This window comes from Ips typographus, linkage group LG8, assembly GCF_016097725.1.
Source record: "Ips typographus isolate SLU linkage group LG8, UJ_Ityp_2.0, whole genome shotgun sequence".
NCBI classification, from domain to species: Eukaryota; Metazoa; Arthropoda; class Insecta; order Coleoptera; family Curculionidae; genus Ips; species Ips typographus.
In genome coordinates this window covers 1228422-1254829 of record NC_138429.1, presented here as the reverse complement: position 1 = coordinate 1254829, position 26408 = coordinate 1228422, and the positions used below count along the sequence as shown (strand labels likewise).

The following is a 26408-nucleotide window of genomic DNA, read 5'->3' as shown; positions in this document are numbered from 1 at the left end:
CTGAATTATTGATTTATGGTATGGTTTAGTGATTGTCACGCTGTTTTGTAACTGACCCAACTACGCTACAGACTAGAAAATTGTTAGTCAAGACAACTGTATAAATTATTGTTTGAAAAGTATTTAGAAAAAAAAAAGAGCCTAGCGGCACTTCTGGTGACGTCACAACGGATGCTTTCAGGTTGGTGTCAGATATTGAAGATAATTCGTTAAGTTGTGATCAAAGTGTGCCTTGGACAAAAGGGGCGGGGCGCGCTCCGTGTTGTCACATGATCATTGTATTGCAAATAGCTTTGATTATCACGTGACCCGCATTAAAATGTCGTCTTTGGGCAAAGAGGCCGATTTTGACGTTTGTCGCAAAATGGCGAAAACTTAAAATTACGTTCGTGTTTGAAATTTGCAGGGGAATTTCTCGAACGTTCAACACACAAGAAACACGTTTGTTATGATTAATGAAGAACAGAAAAAGACCGTTCATTGTCCATCGGACCTTGGATCAATCAAGGTGGAAGGTAGACCGGGTCGTCGCAATTCGGACCATATGTGCACGTTACATTGACCGGATCGACCTTTTTAAGGTATCATTGTTTTCCTTGTTACACTTTTTCCCGAAATTTCATAATAACCTCTATACTCTGCGCTTTAATAATGATCAGGAATTGAAAATCTGTTGAAATTTCGAAAAATTGCTGGCTGTTTAACATAATATTATAATTGGATCGAATTTATTTGCGGGTCTAAGTCAGACAAGTGTACCTTTGCCAAGTTTTATTTTCACTGCACGCCTCTTTCTATTATTTTGTCTCATTCTTGTTTAAATTCGTAAATATTTAGATCCGTAAACTTAGCCATTGTCAAGAAGCGTATTAGTCTGATTTAAAAAAAAATATATTTGAATGTATTGACATTATGGCGACCTGCTTTCTCTATAATTACTAGCACTAGAGTTATGCAACCAAACATTCACTCTGAACAATCGTATTATCCTTGACTCTTAGGGTAGTTTGTGATTGGTCAAAAAAAAACTTACTACTTACAGTGTTGCAATTTATGCAAATTCTATACATGTGGACTATTATGCTTAATGACTACATTTTATTATATATTTAAGATTTTAATATCAATAATTTCTAATTGGTCCTGTTCTCCAAATAAGCTGTAACAGTCAAACAAAAAGTACGCGTGTAATTTAGAAGTAAACCAAACGCAATCGGAATGTAACAAAAAACTCACCAGACCCACTGATAATACGGTAATTTATCGCAAAATTCAAATTTAAATGCGCCATTTCCTGCCCGCGAATTAGAAAAGTTTACGACCACTGTAATTTTGTCATTAGACGAGTAAAACTCCAACCAAAAAAGCAAAAAGTACATTTACAACATTAACGCAATCAGAAAAAGTGTTACAAACCGCTCCCGGGCTATGAAAGGTCTCGAGAGATCCTTTAAAATATATAAAAGTTTGTAAAAATCTAATTAATACAAAAATGTTTTTAGCAGCAACTTCAAAGGGTTGTACAACCCCAAAAGGTTTCGTTTTTGCCCGCTTCAGCGATAATGATCGTCAACATGTAGTGAAACAATAACGATGCACTTTACTAATGAAAAAACTTTCAGACAACGTTGTCGGTTTATAATCAATTTCGTTACAACAAGCTTTATCTAGATTAAGTCATCTAGAAGCTAAATTTGGTTACTTGCAAGCCATAGTATCAACATTTATATGTCAATGGTCAATTTTTAGTTTGGAAATATCAATTAATTCTCTCTGTAACTTTCTAAATATTCAACTACTCGAATCCAGACTTTTGTCGGTTTTGGGGGAAACTATTATATAGCCTTGTCAACACCAGTTGCCAATAATTGTTTTGGATACTTTCATAATGAGAAACTCTCTGGTTTTGAGGAAAGTCACGTGACACCCCATTTGGGCGTGAAAAATATACGGGAAAGTCTTTAAGCCTCTTTTTTTGTTGGGGAGGGCGAAAAAAGCAAAGTTATTGATACTGTTTACGACGGTTTTGGCCTTTAGAGAAACACCAGTTAAAAGAAAGGGGATTTTTTTGCAATTTGGCACCACAAAAGGTTTAAATGTGAATTTTTCACCACAGCAGAAGGTAAAATCCCTCAAAACTATGATCTTCAAGTTTTAATTCAAGCAAACGATTGAACGGAAACAAGTCCCCTTAAACATAATGGATGTTTTCATCCTACTCCGTCCTTTTTCCACCCACCCCTTGACCGGGTTTCGGCAATTGGAGATTTGCGTCATGAATGTGGATTACCGAGGAGAAAAATGCGAACACTCGGAAAAAAACCATAAAGAATCGAGGTCGCTCTCGTTTATCGCATAACGAGGAAAACTAGAGTCTTTGTATTATTTATGAAGGATTTTGTTTTAACGAAAATACTCTCCATTTTGAACCCTGAGAAAAACGTTTCCGTTAACAAAGAAAATTTATCATTTGCAGGACAAAGTTGAGTCACCTGGTATAACTGCCTCTGGATCCGGATAATTTAGGATTTACCCCCGCACTAACAAATTGTGGTTAATGTTGTTAAAATAGACGTTTCGAATGTTACAAGCCTGATTAACTACACCTCAGGGTATATGCAAATTTTGACTGAAAATCCACTGGAAAATGTTTACCTCTGGATGGTAGAGAGTAATAAATACTATCCAAAGGCGGTTAGGTAAGTTAAAAATGCTGGGGCACAACATAAAAAATTCATGAACCAGGCAGGTGAGGCTTAATTTTTAAAGTGCCTCAATTTATCACTGATTGAGAATTATTAAGAGACCGGGAAAAATTTGCGTAATTTGATTGGCGGAAAACCTTTTCCGACTACTAAAGTAACCTTTTTCGGCACGTAGAAATTTTCATATTAAAACAGGCATAAAAACAAATTTTAGGTGGTGCCGCCATTACTGCTACGCAAAGACAGTTTTGACACCTGTCAAACTACGGTTTACGCCATAGAGTTATAAATACTATAGAGAAGCCACACACAGCGTATTTTTTCAGCAAAAACAATTCAAACTGAAAATGTCGCGAACGAAACCAACGCGTTCCCGGATTATTCACTTTTTTTGGCTCGTGTCCCATGAAACTATTAAAATTTAAACGGTTTAGTTTGGAGTGGGTCAAGTATGAATCGGCAATATATCTCATCCACGAATTTTACTACTCTCGATTTTTAATTAATTACCAGAGCATCTAGTATTGTGTAGAGTTTCTTAATAAGGCCGAATACTAAATCACTCAAAATGCCAGTTGGATATGATGTAGGAAGCTTCTAGGCCTATAGATTAGAGCAAAAGGGTTTAATATCAGCGTTAACGACATTGATTGATATGATTTGCAAATTTCAATCATAGATTTCATCATTATCTGGGCTATTGAATGTATTATTGAATCTACTAGGAATTATTAGACAAGAAAAATAATAATCTCTGATAGTTCTAAAAATATTTTCTATTCCCTTGAATTTTTTTATTTCAAATTTCTTCTCAGAATACTTGAAGACAAAATCGGTTTAAAATTAATTATTATTATTTTTTTGTCATTTAAATGAACCGGTAATTTCAAGGTGTAAACTTGTAATGCAATTGTGCATTAACTGTTATTCAACAATATAATATGGTTCCCATTAAAATGGAGAGTATAGTGTAAACGCCCCCATTTACTTTATTAATAATGCACGACTTATAATATAGTTAATATATTATGTTTAATATTTAAGAAAAAAAAAATATATAATAAAATCCTGACCTTTTCAAATAATCGCACTAATTAATCCTTGAAACTGCACAAAAACTTTTTTTTTGAGTGAGTTGCAACTTTTTTTAAAATTTCTTATTCTCTTTAGATCGTAAAGATCCGGAACGAGCTCGAAAATCCCGATTGCGACCCTATGCAATGCGCCGATTGCCGAAACGCGACTGAAAACGCAAAACGCTCCGGCTCCAACCTCGAGCATGTTTATGGAGGGGCAAACTGCTTTTTGTCTCCCTTTTTCGTTTTACAAGACGCTACATACACGCACAATACGGTAATGCACGTTGTGTAATTGTAAAAACAACAAAAAATAAGTGAAACTGTAGTAGCTTACTTATCAATGTCCTTAAGATTAGTTCGAATAACCACCACCAGAGGTCCGTTACATGGTGTTTGTCAGTTTTCAACCATGTGTCACTCACTTTGACGTTTTATTGACAGTGACAGCTTTGTGTTGTGTTTTGGTATAGTTTTCACTTAATTTTAGTCACATTAATTTTTGGAATAAGGGTTTATAGCTCTAATATTTTGTTTTCCTCCGGCATATTCTATTACAACAATACCGTACGGGTATTTGGAGCTTTTTACACAACCATGTCACAAACCAAAATTAACCCCATTTATGGCACCCGACCTCCCTGTTCCTATCCCAGTCGTATTCTAGACCGTTGGAACAAAGTGAAAGCCCTAAGAATACAGGAACAAAATCGCAAACCTGAAAAACCGGAGGATTTCATCACTTATGAAGACAGGTTAGTTGAGTGTAGTTTTCACATTCACAACTCTAATTTTAATGTTTGTAGTGAATCGGAAGAAGAGCCCGAATTTGTACTCAAACAAGCCATGAACACTTCCTACAATTTCGTCGATTACCTGAAACACCGCGAAATGCAAACCTCAAAACAGAGCTCAGTTATGCAGGAATATGGCAACCGGCATATTTTAACCCACGAAATGTTTAAGGAGAAGCCCATCAATTTAGGTAACATGAATAAAGTGTTTTGTTCACAGTGGTTGAGCGACCGCCAGGTGGTGTTTGGTACCAAATGCAACAAGGTAAACATTTACCCTTTATTTTTTATTAATTTTAAAGTTACAATTGTAGTTGATGGTGTATGACGTGCAAACCCACAAACTTGACCAAATTCCCTCTCTGGTCAGTCGTAGAGAGATGCAAAACAATTGCGAATTACCTTGTGGCATTCATTCAATACAATTGAATCCATCAAAAAGTTTATTGGCCACTGGGGCTAGAAATACATGTGATATTGCTGTTTATAGAATGCCAACACTTGATCCCGTTTGTATTGGAGAGAATGCACACAAAGACTGGGTTTGTACTTTTTTATTTCTTCTGTAGCATTTTGAATAGTGGAAGTGAATTCAGTTTATGGAAAAGTTTAACAACCATCTGTTGTACAAGTGTCTTAAACTTTTCCATAACTGTTCTAAATTGACTTAGGCCTCTAAAATCATTTTGAAAGTGCCAGAAACCTCTAAATGCTACTGAGAACCTTCTCGTGTGTGTCAGAGGGTTGTATAAGTGTCTTAAACCTTCCCAAAACTGTTTTAAACTGCCAGAGGCCTCTAAAATCATTTTGAAAGTGCCAGAGACCTCTAAATGCTGCTAAGAACCTTCTTGTGTATGTCAGAGTGTTCTACAAGTGTCTTAAACGTTCTCAAAACTGTTTTAAACTGCCAGAGGCCTCTAAAACCATTCTCAAAGTTTCAAAGATCTCTAAATGCTACTGAGAACCTTCTTGTGTGTGTCAGAGTGTTCTACAAGTGTTTTAAACGTTCTCAAAACTGTTTTAAACTGCCAGAGGCCTCTAAAACCATTCTGAAAGTGCCAGAAACCTATAAATGCTACTGAGAACCTTCTTGTGTGTGTCAGAGGGTTGTATAAGTGTCTTAAACCTTCCCAAAACTGTTTTAAACTGCCAGAGGCCTCTAAAATCATTTTGAAAGTGCCAGAGACCCCTAAATGCTACTGGGAACCTTCTTGTGTATGTCAGAGTGTTCTACAAGTGTCTTAAACATTCTCAAAACTGTTTTAAACTGCCAGAGGCCTCTAAAATCATTTTGAAAGTGCCAGAGACCCCTAAATGCTACTGGGAACCTTCTTGTGTATGTCAGAGTGTTCTACAAGTGTCTTAAACATTCTCAAAACTGTTTTAAACTGCCAGAGGCCTCTAAAATCATTTTGAAAGTGCCAGAGACCCCTAAATGCTACTGAGAACCTTCTTGTGTGTGTCAGAGGGTTCTACAAGTGTCTTAAACGTTCTCAAAACTGTTTTAAACTGCCAGAGGCCTCTAAAATCATTTTGAAAGTGCCAGAGACCCCTAAATGCTACTGGGAACCTTCTTGTGTATGTCAGAGTGTTCTACAAGTGTCTTAAACGTTCTCAAAACTGTTTTAAACTGCCAGAGGCCTCTAAAATCATGTTGAAAGTGCCAGAGACCCCTAAATGCTACTGGGAACCTTCTTGTGTATGTCAGAGTGTTCTACAATTGTCTTAAACCTTCCCAAAACTGTTTTAAACTGCCAGAGGCTTTTAAAACCATTTTGAAAGTGCCAGAAACCTCTAAATGCTACTAAGAACCTTCTTGTGTATGTCAGAGTGTTCTACAAGTGTCTTAAACGTTCTCAAAACTGTTTTAAACTGCCAGAGGCCTCTAAAACCATTCTGAAAGTGCCAGAGACCTCTAAATGCTACTGAGAACCTTCTTGTGTGTGTCAAAGAGTTGTACAAGTGTCTTAAACCTTCCCAAAACTGTTTTAAACTGCCAGAGGCCTCTAAAATCATTCTGAAAGTTTAAAAAACCTCTAAATGCTACTGAGAACCTTCTTGTGTGTGTCAGAGTGTTCTACAAGTGTTTTAAACGTTCTCAAAACTGTTTTAAACTGCCAGAGGCCTCTAAAACCATTCTGAAAGTGCCAGAAACCTATAAATGCTACTGAGAACCTTCTTGTGTGTGTCAGAGGGTTGTATAAGTGTCTTAAACCTTCCCAAAACTGTTTTAAACTGCCAGAGGCCTCTAAAATCATTTTGAAAGTGCCAGAGACCCCTAAATGCTACTGGGAACCTTCTTGTGTATGTCAGAGTGTTCTAGAAGTGTCTTAAACCTTCCCAAAACTGTTTTAAACTGCCAGAGGCCTCTAAAATCATTTTGAAAGTGCCAGAGACCCCTAAATGCTACTGGGAACCTTCTTGTGTATGTCAGAGTGTTCTACAAGTGTCTTAAACGTTCTCAAAACTGTTTTAAACTGCCAGAGGCCTCTAAAACCATTCTGAAAGTGCCAGAGACCTCTAAATGCTACTGAGAACCTTCTTGTGTGTGTCAAAGAGTTGTACAAGTGTCTTAAACCTTCCCAAAACTGTTTTAAACTGCCAGAGGCCTCTAAAATCATTCTGAAAGTTTAAAAAACCTCTAAATGCTACTGAGAACCTTCTTGTGTGTGTCAGAGTGTTCTACAAGTGTTTTAAACGTTCTCAAAACTGTTTTAAACTGCCAGAGGCCTCTAAAACCATTCTGAAAGTGCCAGAAACCTATAAATGCTACTGAGAACCTTCTTGTGTGTGTCAGAGGGTTGTATAAGTGTCTTAAACCTTCCCAAAACTGTTTTAAACTGCCAGAGGCCTCTAAAATCATTTTGAAAGTGCCAGAGACCCCTAAATGCTACTGAGAACCTTCTTGTGTATGTCAGAGTGTTCTACAAGTGTCTTAAACATTCTCAAAACTGTTTTAAACTGCCAGAGGCCTCTAAAATCATTTTGAAAGTGCCAGAGACCCCTAAATGCTACTGGGAACCTTCTTGTGTATGTCAGAGTGTTCTACAAGTGTCTTAAACATTCTCAAAACTGTTTTAAACTGCCAGAGGCCTCTAAAATCATTTTGAAAGTGCCAGAGACCTCTAAATGCTGCTAAGAACCTTCTTGTGTATGTCAGAGTGTTCTACAAGTGTCTTAAACGTTCTCAAAACTGTTTTAAACTGCCAGAGGCCTCTAAAACCATTCTCAAAGTTTCAAAGATCTCTAAATGCTACTGAGAACCTTCTTGTGTGTGTCAGAGTGTTCTACAAGTGTTTTAAACGTTCTCAAAACTGTTTTAAACTGCCAGAGGCCTCTAAAACCATTCTGAAAGTGCCAGAAACCTATAAATGCTACTGAGAACCTTCTTGTGTGTGTCAGAGGGTTGTATAAGTGTCTTAAACCTTCCCAAAACTGTTTTAAACTGCCAGAGGCCTCTAAAATCATTTTGAAAGTGCCAGAGACCCCTAAATGCTACTGGGAACCTTCTTGTGTATGTCAGAGTGTTCTACAAGTGTCTTAAACATTCTCAAAACTGTTTTAAACTGCCAGAGGCCTCTAAAATCATTTTGAAAGTGCCAGAGACCCCTAAATGCTACTGGGAACCTTCTTGTGTATGTCAGAGTGTTCTACAAGTGTCTTAAACGTTCTCAAAACTGTTTTAAACTGCCAGAGGCCTCTAAAATCATGTTGAAAGTGCCAGAGACCCCTAAATGCTACTGGGAACCTTCTTGTGTATGTCAGAGTGTTCTACAATTGTCTTAAACCTTCCCAAAACTGTTTTAAACTGCCAGAGGCTTTTAAAACCATTTTGAAAGTGCCAGAAACCTCTAAATGCTACTAAGAACCTTCTTGTGTATGTCAGAGTGTTCTACAAGTGTCTTAAACGTTCTCAAAACTGTTTTAAACTGCCAGAGGCCTCTAAAACCATTCTGAAAGTGCCAGAGACCTCTAAATGCTACTGAGAACCTTCTTGTGTGTGTCAAAGAGTTGTACAAGTGTCTTAAACCTTCCCAAAACTGTTTTAAACTGCCAGAGGCCTCTAAAATCATTCTGAAAGTTTAAAAAACCTCTAAATGCTACTGAGAACCTTCTTGTGTGTGTCAGAGTGTTCTACAAGTGTTTTAAACGTTCTCAAAACTGTTTTAAACTGCCAGAGGCCTCTAAAACCATTCTGAAAGTGCCAGAAACCTATAAATGCTACTGAGAACCTTCTTGTGTGTGTCAGAGGGTTGTATAAGTGTCTTAAACCTTCCCAAAACTGTTTTAAACTGCCAGAGGCCTCTAAAATCATTTTGAAAGTGCCAGAGACCCCTAAATGCTACTGGGAACCTTCTTGTGTATGTCAGAGTGTTCTAGAAGTGTCTTAAACCTTCCCAAAACTGTTTTAAACTGCCAGAGGCCTCTAAAATCATTTTGAAAGTGCCAGAGACCCCTAAATGCTACTGGGAACCTTCTTGTGTATGTCAGAGTGTTCTACAAGTGTCTTAAACGTTCTCAAAACTGTTTTAAACTGCCAGAGGCCTCTAAAACCATTCTGAAAGTGCCAGAGACCTCTAAATGCTACTGGGAACCTTCTTGTGTATGTCAGAGTGTTCTACAATTGTCTTAAACCTTCCCAAAACTGTTTTAAACTGCCAGAGGCCTCTAAAATCATGTTGAAAGTGCCAGAGACCCCTAAATGCTACTGGGAACCTTCTTGTGTATGTCAGAGTGTTCTACAATTGTCTTAAACCTTCCCAAAACTGTTTTAAACTGCCAGAGGCCTCTAAAATCATGTTGAAAGTGCCAGAGACCCCTAAATGCTACTGGGAACCTTCTTGTGTATGTCAGAGTGTTCTACAATTGTCTTAAACCTTCCCAAAACTGTTTTAAACTGCCAGAGGCCTCTAAAACCATTCTGAAGGTTTCAAAAACCTCTAAATGCTACTAAGAACCTTCTTGTGTGTGTCAGAGGGTTCTACAAGTGTCTTAAACGTTCTCAAAACTGTTTTAAACTGCCAGAGGCCTCTAAAATCATTTTGAAAGTGCCAGAAACCTATAAATGCTACTGAGAACCTTCTTGTGTGTGTCAGAGGGTTGTATAAGTGTCTTAAACCTTCCCAAAACTGTTTTAAACTGCCAGAGGCCTCTAAAATCATTTTGAAAGTGCCAGAGACCCCTAAATGCTACTGGGAACCTTCTTGTGTATGTCAGAGTGTTCTACAATTGTCTTAAACCTTCCCAAAACTGTTTTAAACTGCCAGAGGCCTCTAAAACCATTCTGAAGGTTTCAAAAACCTCTAAATGCTACTAAGAACCTTCTTGTGTGTGTCAGAGGGTTCTACAAGTGTCTTAAACGTTCTCAAAACTGTTTTAAACTGCCAGAGGCCTCTAAAATCATTTTGAAAGTGCCAGAAACCTATAAATGCTACTGAGAACCTTCTTGTGTGTGTCAGAGGGTTGTATAAGTGTCTTAAACCTTCCCAAAACTGTTTTAAACTGCCAGAGGCCTCTAAAATCATTTTGAAAGTGCCAGAGACCCCTAAATGCTACTGGGAACCTTCTTGTGTATGTCAGAGTGTTCTAGAAGTGTCTTAAACCTTCCCAAAACTGTTTTAAACTGCCAGAGGCCTCTAAAATCATTTTGAAAGTGCCAGAGACCCCTAAATGCTACTGAGAATCTTCTTGTGTGTGTCAGAGTGTTCTACAAGTGTCTTAAACGTTCTCAAAACTGTTTTAAACTGCCAGAGGCCTCTAAAATCATTTTGAAAGTGCCAGAAACCTATAAATGCTACTGAGAACCTTCTTGTGTGTGTCAGAGGGTTGTATAAGTGTCTTAAACCTTCCCAAAACTGTTTTAAACTGCCAGAGGCCTCTAAAATCATTTTGAAAGTGCCAGAGACCCCTAAATGCTACTGGGAACCTTCTTGTGTATGTCAGAGTGTTCTAGAAGTGTCTTAAACCTTCCCAAAACTGTTTTAAACTGCCAGAGGCCTCTAAAATCATTTTGAAAGTGCCAGAGACCCCTAAATGCTACTGGGAACCTTCTTGTGTATGTCAGAGTGTTCTACAATTGTCTTAAACCTTCCCAAAACTGTTTTAAACTGCCAGAGGCCTCTAAAACCATTCTGAAGGTTTCAAAAACCTCTAAATGCTACTAAGAACCTTCTTGTGTGTGTCAGAGGGTTCTACAAGTGTCTTAAACGTTCTCAAAACTGTTTTAAACTGCCAGAGGCCTCTAAAATCATTTTGAAAGTGCCAGAAACCTATAAATGCTACTGAGAACCTTCTTGTGTGTGTCAGAGGGTTGTATAAGTGTCTTAAACCTGCCCAAAACTGTTTTAAACTGCCAGAGGCCTCTAAAATCATTTTGAAAGTGCCAGAGACCCCTAAATGCTACTGAGAATCTTCTTGTGTGTGTCAGAGTGTTCTACAAGTGTCTTAAACGTTCTCAAAACTGTTTTAAACTGCCAGAGGCCTCTAAAATCATTTTGAAAGTGCCAGAGACCCCTAAATGCTACTGGGAACCTTCTTGTGTATGTCAGAGTGTTCTACAATTGTCTTAAACCTTCCCAAAACTGTTTTAAACTGCCAGAGGCCTCTAAAACCATTCTGAAGGTTTCAAAAACCTCTAAATGCTACTAAGAACCTTCTTGTGTGTGTTAGAGGATTCTAGAAGTGTCTTAAATGTTCTCAAAACTGTTTTAAACTGCCAGAGGCCTCTAAAATCATTTTGAAAGTGCCAGAGACCTCTAAATGCTACTGAGAACCTTCTTGTGTGTGTCAGAGGGTTCTACAATTGTCTTAAACCTTCCCAAAACTGTTTTAAACTGCCAGAGGCTTTTAAAACCATTTTGAAAGTGCCAGAAACCTCTAAATGCTACTAAGAACCTTCTTGTGTATGTCAGAGTGTTCTACAAGTGTCTTAAACGTTCTCAAAACTGTTTTAAACTACCAGAGGCCTCTAAATTCATTTTGAAAGTGCCAGAAACCTCTAAATGCTACTAAGAACCTTCTTGTGTATGTCAGAGTGTTCTACAAGTGTCTTAAACGTTCTCAAAACTGTTTTAAACTACCAGAGGCCTCTAAATTCATTTTGAAAGTGCCAGAAACCTCTAAATGCTACTGAGAACCTTCTCGTGTGTGTCAGAGGGTTGTATAAGTGTCTTAAACCTTCCCAAAACTGTTTTAAACTGCCAGAGGCCTCTAAAATCATTTTGAAAGTGCCAGAGACCTCTAAATGCTGCTAAGAACCTTCTTGTGTATGTCAGAGTGTTCTACAAGTGTCTTAAACGTTCTCAAAACTGTTTTAAACTGCCAGAGGCCTCTAAAACCATTCTCAAAGTTTCAAAGATCTCTAAATGCTACTGAGAACCTTCTTGTGTGTGTCAGAGTGTTCTACAAGTGTTTTAAACGTTCTCAAAACTGTTTTAAACTGCCAGAGGCCTCTAAAACCATTCTGAAAGTGCCAGAAACCTATAAATGCTACTGAGAACCTTCTTGTGTGTGTCAGAGGGTTGTATAAGTGTCTTAAACCTTCCCAAAACTGTTTTAAACTGCCAGAGGCCTCTAAAATCATTTTGAAAGTGCCAGAGACCCCTAAATGCTACTGGGAACCTTCTTGTGTATGTCAGAGTGTTCTACAAGTGTCTTAAACATTCTCAAAACTGTTTTAAACTGCCAGAGGCCTCTAAAATCATTTTGAAAGTGCCAGAGACCCCTAAATGCTACTGGGAACCTTCTTGTGTATGTCAGAGTGTTCTACAAGTGTCTTAAACATTCTCAAAACTGTTTTAAACTGCCAGAGGCCTCTAAAATCATTTTGAAAGTGCCAGAGACCCCTAAATGCTACTGAGAACCTTCTTGTGTGTGTCAGAGGGTTCTACAAGTGTCTTAAACGTTCTCAAAACTGTTTTAAACTGCCAGAGGCCTCTAAAATCATTTTGAAAGTGCCAGAGACCCCTAAATGCTACTGGGAACCTTCTTGTGTATGTCAGAGTGTTCTACAAGTGTCTTAAACGTTCTCAAAACTGTTTTAAACTGCCAGAGGCCTCTAAAATCATGTTGAAAGTGCCAGAGACCCCTAAATGCTACTGGGAACCTTCTTGTGTATGTCAGAGTGTTCTACAATTGTCTTAAACCTTCCCAAAACTGTTTTAAACTGCCAGAGGCTTTTAAAACCATTTTGAAAGTGCCAGAAACCTCTAAATGCTACTAAGAACCTTCTTGTGTATGTCAGAGTGTTCTACAAGTGTCTTAAACGTTCTCAAAACTGTTTTAAACTGCCAGAGGCCTCTAAAACCATTCTGAAAGTGCCAGAGACCTCTAAATGCTACTGAGAACCTTCTTGTGTGTGTCAAAGAGTTGTACAAGTGTCTTAAACCTTCCCAAAACTGTTTTAAACTGCCAGAGGCCTCTAAAATCATTCTGAAAGTTTAAAAAACCTCTAAATGCTACTGAGAACCTTCTTGTGTGTGTCAGAGTGTTCTACAAGTGTTTTAAACGTTCTCAAAACTGTTTTAAACTGCCAGAGGCCTCTAAAACCATTCTGAAAGTGCCAGAAACCTATAAATGCTACTGAGAACCTTCTTGTGTGTGTCAGAGGGTTGTATAAGTGTCTTAAACCTTCCCAAAACTGTTTTAAACTGCCAGAGGCCTCTAAAATCATTTTGAAAGTGCCAGAGACCCCTAAATGCTACTGGGAACCTTCTTGTGTATGTCAGAGTGTTCTAGAAGTGTCTTAAACCTTCCCAAAACTGTTTTAAACTGCCAGAGGCCTCTAAAATCATTTTGAAAGTGCCAGAGACCCCTAAATGCTACTGGGAACCTTCTTGTGTATGTCAGAGTGTTCTACAAGTGTCTTAAACGTTCTCAAAACTGTTTTAAACTGCCAGAGGCCTCTAAAACCATTCTGAAAGTGCCAGAGACCTCTAAATGCTACTGAGAACCTTCTTGTGTGTGTCAAAGAGTTGTACAAGTGTCTTAAACCTTCCCAAAACTGTTTTAAACTGCCAGAGGCCTCTAAAATCATTCTGAAAGTTTAAAAAACCTCTAAATGCTACTGAGAACCTTCTTGTGTGTGTCAGAGTGTTCTACAAGTGTTTTAAACGTTCTCAAAACTGTTTTAAACTGCCAGAGGCCTCTAAAACCATTCTGAAAGTGCCAGAAACCTATAAATGCTACTGAGAACCTTCTTGTGTGTGTCAGAGGGTTGTATAAGTGTCTTAAACCTTCCCAAAACTGTTTTAAACTGCCAGAGGCCTCTAAAATCATTTTGAAAGTGCCAGAGACCCCTAAATGCTACTGAGAACCTTCTTGTGTATGTCAGAGTGTTCTACAAGTGTCTTAAACATTCTCAAAACTGTTTTAAACTGCCAGAGGCCTCTAAAATCATTTTGAAAGTGCCAGAGACCCCTAAATGCTACTGGGAACCTTCTTGTGTATGTCAGAGTGTTCTACAAGTGTCTTAAACATTCTCAAAACTGTTTTAAACTGCCAGAGGCCTCTAAAATCATTTTGAAAGTGCCAGAGACCTCTAAATGCTGCTAAGAACCTTCTTGTGTATGTCAGAGTGTTCTACAAGTGTCTTAAACGTTCTCAAAACTGTTTTAAACTGCCAGAGGCCTCTAAAACCATTCTCAAAGTTTCAAAGATCTCTAAATGCTACTGAGAACCTTCTTGTGTGTGTCAGAGTGTTCTACAAGTGTTTTAAACGTTCTCAAAACTGTTTTAAACTGCCAGAGGCCTCTAAAACCATTCTGAAAGTGCCAGAAACCTATAAATGCTACTGAGAACCTTCTTGTGTGTGTCAGAGGGTTGTATAAGTGTCTTAAACCTTCCCAAAACTGTTTTAAACTGCCAGAGGCCTCTAAAATCATTTTGAAAGTGCCAGAGACCCCTAAATGCTACTGGGAACCTTCTTGTGTATGTCAGAGTGTTCTACAAGTGTCTTAAACATTCTCAAAACTGTTTTAAACTGCCAGAGGCCTCTAAAATCATTTTGAAAGTGCCAGAGACCCCTAAATGCTACTGGGAACCTTCTTGTGTATGTCAGAGTGTTCTACAAGTGTCTTAAACGTTCTCAAAACTGTTTTAAACTGCCAGAGGCCTCTAAAATCATGTTGAAAGTGCCAGAGACCCCTAAATGCTACTGGGAACCTTCTTGTGTATGTCAGAGTGTTCTACAATTGTCTTAAACCTTCCCAAAACTGTTTTAAACTGCCAGAGGCTTTTAAAACCATTTTGAAAGTGCCAGAAACCTCTAAATGCTACTAAGAACCTTCTTGTGTATGTCAGAGTGTTCTACAAGTGTCTTAAACGTTCTCAAAACTGTTTTAAACTGCCAGAGGCCTCTAAAACCATTCTGAAAGTGCCAGAGACCTCTAAATGCTACTGAGAACCTTCTTGTGTGTGTCAAAGAGTTGTACAAGTGTCTTAAACCTTCCCAAAACTGTTTTAAACTGCCAGAGGCCTCTAAAATCATTCTGAAAGTTTAAAAAACCTCTAAATGCTACTGAGAACCTTCTTGTGTGTGTCAGAGTGTTCTACAAGTGTTTTAAACGTTCTCAAAACTGTTTTAAACTGCCAGAGGCCTCTAAAACCATTCTGAAAGTGCCAGAAACCTATAAATGCTACTGAGAACCTTCTTGTGTGTGTCAGAGGGTTGTATAAGTGTCTTAAACCTTCCCAAAACTGTTTTAAACTGCCAGAGGCCTCTAAAATCATTTTGAAAGTGCCAGAGACCCCTAAATGCTACTGGGAACCTTCTTGTGTATGTCAGAGTGTTCTAGAAGTGTCTTAAACCTTCCCAAAACTGTTTTAAACTGCCAGAGGCCTCTAAAATCATTTTGAAAGTGCCAGAGACCCCTAAATGCTACTGGGAACCTTCTTGTGTATGTCAGAGTGTTCTACAAGTGTCTTAAACGTTCTCAAAACTGTTTTAAACTGCCAGAGGCCTCTAAAACCATTCTGAAAGTGCCAGAGACCTCTAAATGCTACTGGGAACCTTCTTGTGTATGTCAGAGTGTTCTACAATTGTCTTAAACCTTCCCAAAACTGTTTTAAACTGCCAGAGGCCTCTAAAATCATGTTGAAAGTGCCAGAGACCCCTAAATGCTACTGGGAACCTTCTTGTGTATGTCAGAGTGTTCTACAATTGTCTTAAACCTTCCCAAAACTGTTTTAAACTGCCAGAGGCCTCTAAAATCATGTTGAAAGTGCCAGAGACCCCTAAATGCTACTGGGAACCTTCTTGTGTATGTCAGAGTGTTCTACAATTGTCTTAAACCTTCCCAAAACTGTTTTAAACTGCCAGAGGCCTCTAAAACCATTCTGAAGGTTTCAAAAACCTCTAAATGCTACTAAGAACCTTCTTGTGTGTGTCAGAGGGTTCTACAAGTGTCTTAAACGTTCTCAAAACTGTTTTAAACTGCCAGAGGCCTCTAAAATCATTTTGAAAGTGCCAGAAACCTATAAATGCTACTGAGAACCTTCTTGTGTGTGTCAGAGGGTTGTATAAGTGTCTTAAACCTTCCCAAAACTGTTTTAAACTGCCAGAGGCCTCTAAAATCATTTTGAAAGTGCCAGAGACCCCTAAATGCTACTGGGAACCTTCTTGTGTATGTCAGAGTGTTCTACAATTGTCTTAAACCTTCCCAAAACTGTTTTAAACTGCCAGAGGCCTCTAAAACCATTCTGAAGGTTTCAAAAACCTCTAAATGCTACTAAGAACCTTCTTGTGTGTGTCAGAGGGTTCTACAAGTGTCTTAAACGTTCTCAAAACTGTTTTAAACTGCCAGAGGCCTCTAAAATCATTTTGAAAGTGCCAGAAACCTATAAATGCTACTGAGAACCTTCTTGTGTGTGTCAGAGGGTTGTATAAGTGTCTTAAACCTTCCCAAAACTGTTTTAAACTGCCAGAGGCCTCTAAAATCATTTTGAAAGTGCCAGAGACCCCTAAATGCTACTGGGAACCTTCTTGTGTATGTCAGAGTGTTCTAGAAGTGTCTTAAACCTTCCCAAAACTGTTTTAAACTGCCAGAGGCCTCTAAAATCATTTTGAAAGTGCCAGAGACCCCTAAATGCTACTGAGAATCTTCTTGTGTGTGTCAGAGTGTTCTACAAGTGTCTTAAACGTTCTCAAAACTGTTTTAAACTGCCAGAGGCCTCTAAAATCATTTTGAAAGTGCCAGAAACCTATAAATGCTACTGAGAACCTTCTTGTGTGTGTCAGAGGGTTGTATAAGTGTCTTAAACCTTCCCAAAACTGTTTTAAACTGCCAGAGGCCTCTAAAATCATTTTGAAAGTGCCAGAGACCCCTAAATGCTACTGGGAACCTTCTTGTGTATGTCAGAGTGTTCTAGAAGTGTCTTAAACCTTCCCAAAACTGTTTTAAACTGCCAGAGGCCTCTAAAATCATTTTGAAAGTGCCAGAGACCCCTAAATGCTACTGGGAACCTTCTTGTGTATGTCAGAGTGTTCTACAATTGTCTTAAACCTTCCCAAAACTGTTTTAAACTGCCAGAGGCCTCTAAAACCATTCTGAAGGTTTCAAAAACCTCTAAATGCTACTAAGAACCTTCTTGTGTGTGTCAGAGGGTTCTACAAGTGTCTTAAACGTTCTCAAAACTGTTTTAAACTGCCAGAGGCCTCTAAAATCATTTTGAAAGTGCCAGAAACCTATAAATGCTACTGAGAACCTTCTTGTGTGTGTCAGAGGGTTGTATAAGTGTCTTAAACCTTCCCAAAACTGTTTTAAACTGCCAGAGGCCTCTAAAATCATTTTGAAAGTGCCAGAGACCCCTAAATGCTACTGAGAATCTTCTTGTGTGTGTCAGAGTGTTCTACAAGTGTCTTAAACGTTCTCAAAACTGTTTTAAACTGCCAGAGGCCTCTAAAATCATTTTGAAAGTGCCAGAGACCCCTAAATGCTACTGGGAACCTTCTTGTGTATGTCAGAGTGTTCTACAATTGTCTTAAACCTTCCCAAAACTGTTTTAAACTGCCAGAGGCCTCTAAAACCATTCTGAAGGTTTCAAAAACCTCTAAATGCTACTAAGAACCTTCTTGTGTGTGTTAGAGGATTCTAGAAGTGTCTTAAATGTTCTCAAAACTGTTTTAAACTGCCAGAGGCCTCTAAAATCATTTTGAAAGTGCCAGAGACCTCTAAATGCTACTGAGAACCTTCTTGTGTGTGTCAGAGGGTTCTACAATTGTCTTAAACCTTCCCAAAACTGTTTTAAACTGCCAGAGGCTTTTAAAACCATTTTGAAAGTGCCAGAAACCTCTAAATGCTACTAAGAACCTTCTTGTGTATGTCAGAGTGTTCTACAAGTGTCTTAAACGTTCTCAAAACTGTTTTAAACTACCAGAGGCCTCTAAATTCATTTTGAAAGTGCCAGAAACCTCTAAATGCTACTAAGAACCTTCTTGTGTATGTCAGAGTGTTCTACAAGTGTCTTAAACGTTCTCAAAACTGTTTTAAACTACCAGAGGCCTCTAAATTCATTTTGAAAGTGCCAGAAACCTCTAAATGCTACTGAGAACCTTCTTGTGTGTGTCTGAGGGTTCTACAAGTGTCTTAAACGTTCTCAAAACTGTTGTCGCTGACCAGACTGTATGCATATTTTATATTCTGTCCAGGTATTCGACATGTGCTGGTTGGACGACGAATTTCTAGTGTCTGGGTCACGTGACACTAGATTGGCGCTGTGGCGAATCACCGACGACGTATTGGAGTCGAAAAACGAGGTGCCCACTCACAAATCCATATCGCCCATATCGTTGCGAGAGTGTCGTAACGCCCAAAAAGTGAGTAAATTCAATATTTTTAGCTCCGTAATATGTTTCTTATTGCTACCTTAGATTCGAGCTTTGGCTTTCAACAAATCTTACGGGGAAATCGCGGCATTGAGTTTAAACGGTTACATTCACATTTGGAACGCGGAAACGTTTAAACAGAAACTATCTCGGAAACTGCCCAGCGTCCAGGAAAACGTTTGCATGTCCGTACAGGAAACGGGGAGCGTTTACGCCATCGGTTGTCGTTCCTACAGTCTTCTGTTGGATTGTCGAACTATGCAGGTTAGTTCTGTGCTGTTTTTAACAATTGACCACACTGTTTGACATTTAGGCGATCAAAAAAGTGTCGTCGCGTTATGCGGGTTGCGGCGTCCGATCCACGACCTTTCAGGGTGACATTTTGACAGTTGGCACCGGTCTAGGAATGTTAATGTTCTACGATATGAAAGCGGGAAAATACCTGGAGAGCAGCATCAATTCCTCCCGAACCGTGGTATTAAAGGCCAGTAAGGGTTACGTGGTAAGTACTCTAACCTAATCAAAAAATTAGAAATTGAGTGTTTTTGCTGGAAATATAGTTCCCAGACGAAGAGTTCATAGACAACGTCCAAAACGTGAAATACGTACCTGCAATTTATACGCACTGTTACGATTCAACAGGCACGCGATTATTTACGGCCGGCGGTCCACTTCCAGCCACTTTAACCGGTAATTATGCTGGTTTATGGCAGTAACTTAGGTAAATTTGCGAGGGTTGCGTTTATCAAGAAGTTGATAAAAGTAACCCCTTAAAAAGGAGAGTGTTGTAGCTCTGGGCCTTAATTCTTGAAATCAGGGAAAGGAATCTTCAAGAGACGTGTTGATAGAATGTGACAGAAGAATGTGACAATGGCGGGTTTCGGTCACATTCTTCAAACCTTTCTCTTGATAACTCACTTCCCTCATTTCAAGAATACGCTCCCTGGACTGTTTTGCGTGCTTATTATTTTTTGGGTTTTAATTGTCAAACACGAAGTGTCTGTTCTGAATACTTATTAGATTTGTTATTTCGCACCCGTTTGCAATGTTTAAAATTTTTTCGGTCTTAAAAAAGAGACATACATGCCTAAATGTGTTCTAGGCTACCTATAATCTAGGTACAGTTTATATAAAGATCTAGCTCCTGTTCTGTGATATAATTTTTAAGTTTAGTATTTACTACTTTATTTTACAAGTGTATAGGGAGAGGGTATGTATAAATAAGCAAGTAGCCTGTCTTTTTTTATAGTCAGACTAAGTAAAAATTGATTTAACTCATTTTTTTTCTATAAGGTTTGATTTAAATGGAAATAAAGATCTGATATAAAAATGTTTTATTTGTCCTTTCGTCTTTTACATGGTCATTCAATGCGGACTGAACTCGTTTTTGGATATGTAATATAATGAAAAAACTGAAATAGCCATACAAGTAGTAGTTTAAAAAATTGATTACTTTCAGTTCAGAATAATTATTTTTATACCTCAAAATAAAATTCATTGTCAGTATACAGGTGTGGTAAATCCAAAAGCGACCATAGGAAAACCGTGTAACGGACAGAGAAACGTAGGTAATTGCATTCGCGGGAGAAAGACAGAAAAAGAAAAAAATATCAAGTAGGCCATATTTTTAGCGCGCTGTTGCCAAACGCCGTAAAGTAAGTTTGTCGAGGGTATTGAATACTTACGGCGTTTGGCAACAGCGCGCTAAAAATATGGCCTACTTGATATTTTTTTCGTTTTCTGTCTTGTGTTGGTCAGTCCCCAGTGAATGACCCTGTACTTTTACCAAATAAAGCAACTTTCTGAGAAGTAAAATTTATTTGAAAAGCTGTAAACTTACACTAAATAAAGGTGAGTTTAGAACGAGTTTGGTTAACTTGCCATACGTTTAACTCTTCATATTCCTCGATGCACGCGTCTACTTGGTCGGGATTGTAGCCTTTAGACGCGCATTTCTCCAAAACTAGCGATATTTTGACCGTTTTCTCCGTTCCGGCCAGTTCTCGAATGACGGCAAAAATGCGATCATTCACGTTCGCCGGTTTGTAGCCCTTATTTTCAAACGTTTGCTTTAAGGAGTCTTTGCTCATTTCCATCAGTCTGATTGCTTCGTTCACGTCCGCTTTCTCCACCATTGTGGATAATCTGTAAGAAAATTTTAATACAATTTAAAAATATAGTGAATAATAGTGACGTCACCTTAATCGAGCTAAGGCAGTGGACAATCGAAGAATTCCCAACAAATTCCTGGCAGAGGTAAAAGTCATGTCCTGGGAGTTTCTGGCCTCGCGGCGCAGCTCCACATAAGCGTCCACAATAAAGTCAGTCAAATTTTCGGGAATGGCGGGATCTTTTCGTTTGCACAACGCAATATATTTGCGCATCACCGACATACTTAACGCGTCACTCTCGCTAGGCGGTTGTTTACAGTTCTGATGCACGTACGTGATGTGTTTGGCCAATCGCAGATCGTTGTCGCGATCAGCTTTGTCCTGAATCAACCACAACAGATCGAAACGCGACAACAAAGCGGCGGGCAGCTGAATGTTTTGTTCGATCGTTCGTTTTGGGTTGTAGCGACCGTAAGCCGGATTGGCTGCCGCCAAAATGGAAACTCGCGCATTCAAGCACGTCATTATACCTTTTTTTTAAAAAAAAATCGTTTTTACTTTTTTTTTATCGTACTAGAAAACGTACCAGCTTTAGCAATACTGATGGTTTGTTGTTCCATGACTTCGTGAATGGCAGTACGGTCGGCGTCTGCCATTTTATCAAACTCGTCAATGCAACACACACCTTGATCCGCCAACACTAAAGCTCCACCTACAATCACAATTTAACCAATCTGGTTAAGTGTACACTTTGAAAACAAATTACCCTCCAACATCATTTCGCCAGTGAATGGATCCTTCATTACTGCGGCGGTTAGACCAACTCCAGACGATCCTCTGCCTAATTTAACAATTTCAGTTTAGTTTAAAAGCAATTAATAACAAATTTACCAGTCGTATATTGGCTACGAGGCGCTAAACGATCGATAAAACCCAACAATTGGGATTTAGCCACTCCAGGATCACCCATCAGGCAAATATTAATGTTTCCACGGATTTTCATACCTGTCAACACAAATCAATTAGTTTCAAGTTCAATACTTATTATACAGGGTGTCCCACGATGAAAGACATCGATTGATATTGGAAAAAGTATAAATAGGAGAGTTTTTAAAATTTGGCAGAATACTGATGTGGGCATGCCCAATCTAACTGAAATATTTTCAAAATGGTTGCACTTCCGTTTATACCGGAAGTCGATCACAACTTTCTTATTTTAAATAGAACACCCTATATATTATTAAATATTTGGATTCCTCACAAAATTCTGACCAACTTATGTGTACAATGCCCTATGCCTATCTCTAGCCGTTTTCGAAATATTTGATGTTTTTCCAAAAAAGTGACAGTTGCAACGCTCAACATATTTTTGTACTCTGTCAAATCCTTAATTACAAAGACAGAAAACGAAAAAACTATCAAGTAGGCCATATTTTCAGCGCGCTGTTGCCAAACGCCAATACCGTCGACAAAATTAATTTTGTTCACGGTATTGGTGATACTTGGCGTTTGGCAACAGCGCGCTGAAAATACGGCCTACTTGATAGTTTTTTCGTTTTCTGTCTTAGTCCCGCGCATGCAATAATGTACGTTTCTCTGTCCGTCACACGGTTTTCCTATGGTCGGTTTTGGATTTACCACACCTGTATATTATAATTATTGAGTTAACCAATTTACCATCTGGTCGTTTATCCACACTGCCTACCAAAAGTAGCAAAAGTGCCTTTTTAACATCCACGTGACCATAAATCTCTGGGGCAATAGACAAGGCCAACTTCCCATAAAAATCATCTTCAGTGAGCACAGCTAACTCTTCAGGAGTCAGCTGGTTGGCGGCGTCTTCGTCTTCGGAGGTTTTATTGAGAGAAACAATTCGATGAGCGTCCAAGTAAGTTTCCGACATTAAACCAGCAGTCATCTGTCAATTACAAAAAACAATTTAAATCATCCCCAAAGCATTGGTAAAGTTCAATCTAACTTGTTTAAAACCTTGTCGAACTAACGGCAAAAAAATCCCGGTGATGGCCACGTGATCACCAGGCAAAGCTTGCCTGGTGATTTCTCCGCGACAAAACACAGTTAAACTGCGTGGAATGTGCCCGACGGGTACTTGATCGCTGTGCTCCTGCACTTTCAACTCTTGAAACTTAATAAACTTGGAACCGCGCGTTTGCAAGTATAACCTGCCTCCAGACTTGTTGATTTTACAATCTTCGCTGGGACACAAGGTTTCCGGCATAAAACTCATACTAGCAATTGGTTGATACGTTTCGGCGCCACATTGATCGCAAGTATAGGTAGCCACGCACATCATAGGTTTAACTTCAGTGCTTCGCGTTACAATACCTAAAAAACAACTTATATAGGATCAAATCAAATTTTAAGACATTTTAGCACCTCTGACAGTAACCAACTTTCCTAGCTGATCAGCTTTAACTTCACGTATGGGCAAATGTTTTCTGACTGACAAGTCTTTGAAGTAGATTTCATATCTTTTCATTAGTTCAGGTGGAAAACGGTTACGAGGATCGCGTTGCTCGTTGGGTTGTCTTGTTCTTTGTTCCATCATAAGCCTACAGATAGGGGCTTATACAAGGTGAAAAAGTTTCTTCTAAAAACTGTTACTTACCGATGCTCTATATAAACATCAAGAGCATCTTTTGCTATCACATCACCCTGTACAAATGTAGGTAACAATTCGTAAACAATATCAGAAACGAGCATGGTGTATCTGCGAGTGTTGTTGATCACTTCAGTGGCCAATTCATCATTAAAATCACTCAAGTCGTCCAGATCAATGTGCATGGTGACTTTTTCACGATGGGCCAACTTGGTCAGTTGGTTGGAGTATTTGAAGGTTTTGTGACCCTGGGCGTCTTGAAGGCAATACTCCATTAAAAACGTTTTAAGAGCTTCTTTTTCTTTGTCGTAGTCGCGACGAGCCATTTTTAGGGAAGCTTAGTTAAAAAAAAAATCAATGTTTATTCGGTATCAAGCTGATTTAAAATACTTACATACTGAAGTAATACAAAATACAACACCAAACCTTGTTCAGCTGGAACTCCAAACAAAACTAAAAATACGCGGGAAAAGATTCACGTAAACGTCAAATACCTACATGAGCCGCATTCGTTTTCAAGGTCCATGGAACGAGCAACGCGTTTTTACGTCACGATGACGTAGTTTAGAAAAAACATAATTTAACCAACTGTCAAATTACGTCATTGTGACGTCAAAACGCTCTATTGAGCTTGAAAACGAATGCGGTCGTGGTTAACCTAAAAATGTCACCCAACGACCAACACCTATCTCTTTCTAACTCGAAACAAAAAGATTTGACGCTACCGCTGTCAAACGTCTTTCATTTTGATGAGTGTCAAAAATGTCACCGGCGAGTTTTTCGCTTTCTTTACCAAGCACCACTTTGGATGCATTTTAGCTTTTCCATTGTTGACAAGAAAAACGAGGAAAATTGTTTTAAAAACTGTTATTAAACCAATCCGGGGTGTAAAACATAGGACAATTCAAAGGGTAAGTAAAAATTGTGGCGCCAATTTCATTCCGGGAAATCTGTTGCAACGGTTATTAACACAATATAAAGCAGCTTGGCGGTTTGAAAAAAAATGCTTTTTTTCCTTTCAGAGTTTCGTTCATTATTGTTTGTGGGGTTTACATGTTGTTCTCTAGACAGTAGTGTACTAAAGTACTTCACAAAGTCACAAAAAAAGGGGGCTAACTTGTCACCGACTGCTGGAATGTCAGTAGTACCTACCATTTTTGCTTGAGACCCCTTGAAAATTGTTTTCACCATTTTAAGGGTTTGGTGGCTTTATTATGCCAAGAAGTTTTTGGTTGTTATTATGACTTAACCTAACCTATTTCAAGGTGAACTTTTATACAGGGTGTCCAAAGTTTCAAAAATTACACTCCTATTATTTACAACAATTTTTAGTGTGATAATGTAAATTAATAAATAAGACCTTTTATAGCTTTGAGAAAAAATGTCTGGAATAGCAGCGACTCGATTGGCTGAAGAGAGAAAGGCTTGGCGCAAAGACCATCCTTTCGGATTTGTGGCACGTCCATCCAAGAACGCGGACGGTTCCCTCAATTTAATGAACTGGGAGTGTTCAATACCTGGAAAAAAGGGTACTCCATGGGAGGAAGGCCACTACAAACTCAGGATGCTTTTCAAGGAAGGTTTGTTCACCTTCAAAGTGTCAAGAGTTTTTGTTATTGTGTGGTGTATTCAGATTACCCTACCAGTCCTCCAAAATGCAAGTTTGAACCGCCACTGTTTCACCCCAATGTTTATCCGTCCGGGACCGTTTGTCTGTCATTGCTAGATGAGGAGAAGGATTGGCGTCCCGCCATTACCATCAAACAGATTTTATTGGGTAATCCTTGTTTGGCATAATTAGTTGACAGATACATTTTCAAACCTTTTGTTAGGTATTCAAGATTTATTGAACGAACCAAACGTGAAAGATCCGGCCCAAGCGGAGGCCTACACCATTTACTGTCAAAATCGTTTGGAATACGAGAAGCGTGTCAAAGCCCAAGCCAGGGCAATGAGCCATCAGGAATTGTAAAAAAAACAGGGTCAAAGACTATTTTTAAGTCCCTTGAGCCTCCTATCATCCCCTCTATGTTGCTACAAATATTTCGTATCAAAAATATAGGACATAGGGCGTTTATTTTTTTTTTGTGTGTGGGTAACCACCTATTTCCTGTTAATTATAGGGCGTTATTTTCTCACTTCACTTTAGGTATTATATTTACTTTTTTTTAAGGAAACTTTAATAAATACTTGATTGAAGCTTGTTGTATTTGTGCTGTCTGGATTAAACTTAAATCTTTAAAAGAATTAACTGTAAAAATGTTATTTTTAAAACCTCGCCATTTTGAAACTAATCAACGTATTTTAGGTTTGGACCGTAATTGGGTTTGGTTTATTGGCTCTTTACTGATGTAAAAAACTTTTGCTTTAATGCACTCTAACTGCCTTATACAAGGTGTGAAAGAATTGAGTGCAAAAAAGTGAATTAATTAACGTCATGTGTCCCAAGAAATATCGACTTTTTCGGAAAATGGATATAACTAGAGTCCGGATTAAAAAGCACAAAAATCGTGAAAAAAGGCGCTTAAAAAAGCACTAAACTCTTTCAGAGATGCAAATTTTAAATGCTTTAGAAGCACGGAAGATTTTTAGACTGTTTTGTACCTAGAAATGTATTTCAGCTACTTGAGAGCATTTGGAAGGTTTTTGAACTGTTTAAACAGCATATTGAAGGTTTTGGGATGGTTTAGAGACATTTGGAAGCTTCTAAACTGCTTAAATATCTTCTGGGAGCTTCTAGACTAGTTGAAAAGCATTTGGAATCTTTTAGACTGTTCTAAATGATTTTGGAAGCTTCTAGACTATTTTGAACGACTTTCGACTGCTTTAGAAGCATTTTGGAGTTTCTGAAGTGTTTTTGAAATCTTCTTAGACTACTTAGGAGCAATGATGAGGAGCAATTTGAACTTTTGAAAGTTTTTTAACTACTCTAGAAGCATACGGAAGCTTTTAGACTGCCTTGAAATTTCTTGAGAACTTTTTGACTAGTTAAAGGTTATTCGAAAGCCTTTAGAGTGTTCTAAAAGCTTTTGGAAGCTTCTACACTATTTTGAAAGGCTTTAGACTGCTTGAGAAGCATTTTAGAGTTTCTGTAGTGTTTTTGAAACCTTTTTAGACTACTTTAGGAGAATTTAGACAGTTTAAAGAGCCTTGGAGGTTCTGGACACCTTGTAGACGGTTTTAGAAACTTTTGGAAGCTGTTAAACTGCTTTAGAACCACACGGAAGCTTTTGAGAGCTTTTAGATAAATTGAAAAGCATTTGGAAGCTTTTAGAAGCTT

At 38.5% G+C, this 26408-nt stretch overlaps 5 protein-coding genes across 6 annotated transcripts in view; 3 read left to right on the top strand and 2 right to left on the bottom strand.

The window, feature by feature from the left end:
• Positions 1 to 3946, bottom strand: part of FMRFaR (FMRFamide Receptor) — a 50154-nt gene extending 46208 nt beyond the window's left edge. Inside the window, exon 1 of one of the 2 annotated variants that reach the window (XM_081985997.1) lies at positions 3779 to 3946. The gene's annotated coding sequence lies outside the window, so the exon portion shown is untranslated. The remainder of the gene's footprint in view (positions 1 to 3778) is intronic. The other variant, XM_081985985.1, reaches the window with a different exon arrangement.
• LOC145733273 (uncharacterized) lies at positions 343 to 4268 on the top strand. Its single transcript, XM_081986045.1, has 3 exons — positions 343 to 581; positions 3876 to 4058; positions 4114 to 4268. The coding sequence occupies exons 1-3, from the start codon at positions 456 to 458 to the stop codon at positions 4132 to 4134; spliced, it is 330 nt and encodes a 109-aa protein (XP_081842171.1). The 5' UTR covers positions 343 to 455; the 3' UTR covers positions 4135 to 4268.
• On the top strand, positions 4243 to 19727 carry DCAF12 (DDB1 and CUL4 associated factor 12-like protein). The gene is made up of 7 exons (XM_081985978.1): positions 4243 to 4536; positions 4588 to 4840; positions 4890 to 5117; positions 18221 to 18388; positions 18443 to 18661; positions 18711 to 18899; positions 18958 to 19727. Exons 1-7 carry the CDS (start codon positions 4379 to 4381, stop codon positions 19111 to 19113), a joined length of 1371 nt encoding a protein of 456 aa, XP_081842104.1. The 5' UTR covers positions 4243 to 4378; the 3' UTR covers positions 19114 to 19727.
• A 469-nt stretch (positions 19728 to 20196) lies between these two features.
• Positions 20197 to 23681, bottom strand: Mcm7 (minichromosome maintenance 7). Its single transcript, XM_081985941.1, has 10 exons — positions 23523 to 23681; positions 23138 to 23465; positions 22906 to 23081; positions 22487 to 22854; positions 22186 to 22426; positions 21400 to 21513; positions 21275 to 21349; positions 21095 to 21220; positions 20597 to 21038; positions 20197 to 20542 (listed from the first exon to the last, which is right to left on the bottom strand). Exons 2-10 carry the CDS (start codon positions 23452 to 23454, stop codon positions 20239 to 20241), a joined length of 2163 nt encoding a protein of 720 aa, XP_081842067.1. The 5' UTR covers positions 23455 to 23465; positions 23523 to 23681; the 3' UTR covers positions 20197 to 20238.
• A 196-nt stretch (positions 23682 to 23877) lies between these two features.
• lwr (ubiquitin conjugating enzyme lesswright) lies at positions 23878 to 25327 on the top strand. The gene is made up of 4 exons (XM_081986038.1): positions 23878 to 24039; positions 24498 to 24708; positions 24762 to 24905; positions 24961 to 25327. Exons 2-4 carry the CDS (start codon positions 24510 to 24512, stop codon positions 25098 to 25100), a joined length of 483 nt encoding a protein of 160 aa, XP_081842164.1. The 5' UTR covers positions 23878 to 24039; positions 24498 to 24509; the 3' UTR covers positions 25101 to 25327.
• The last annotated feature ends 1081 nt before the right edge of the window (positions 25328 to 26408 follow it).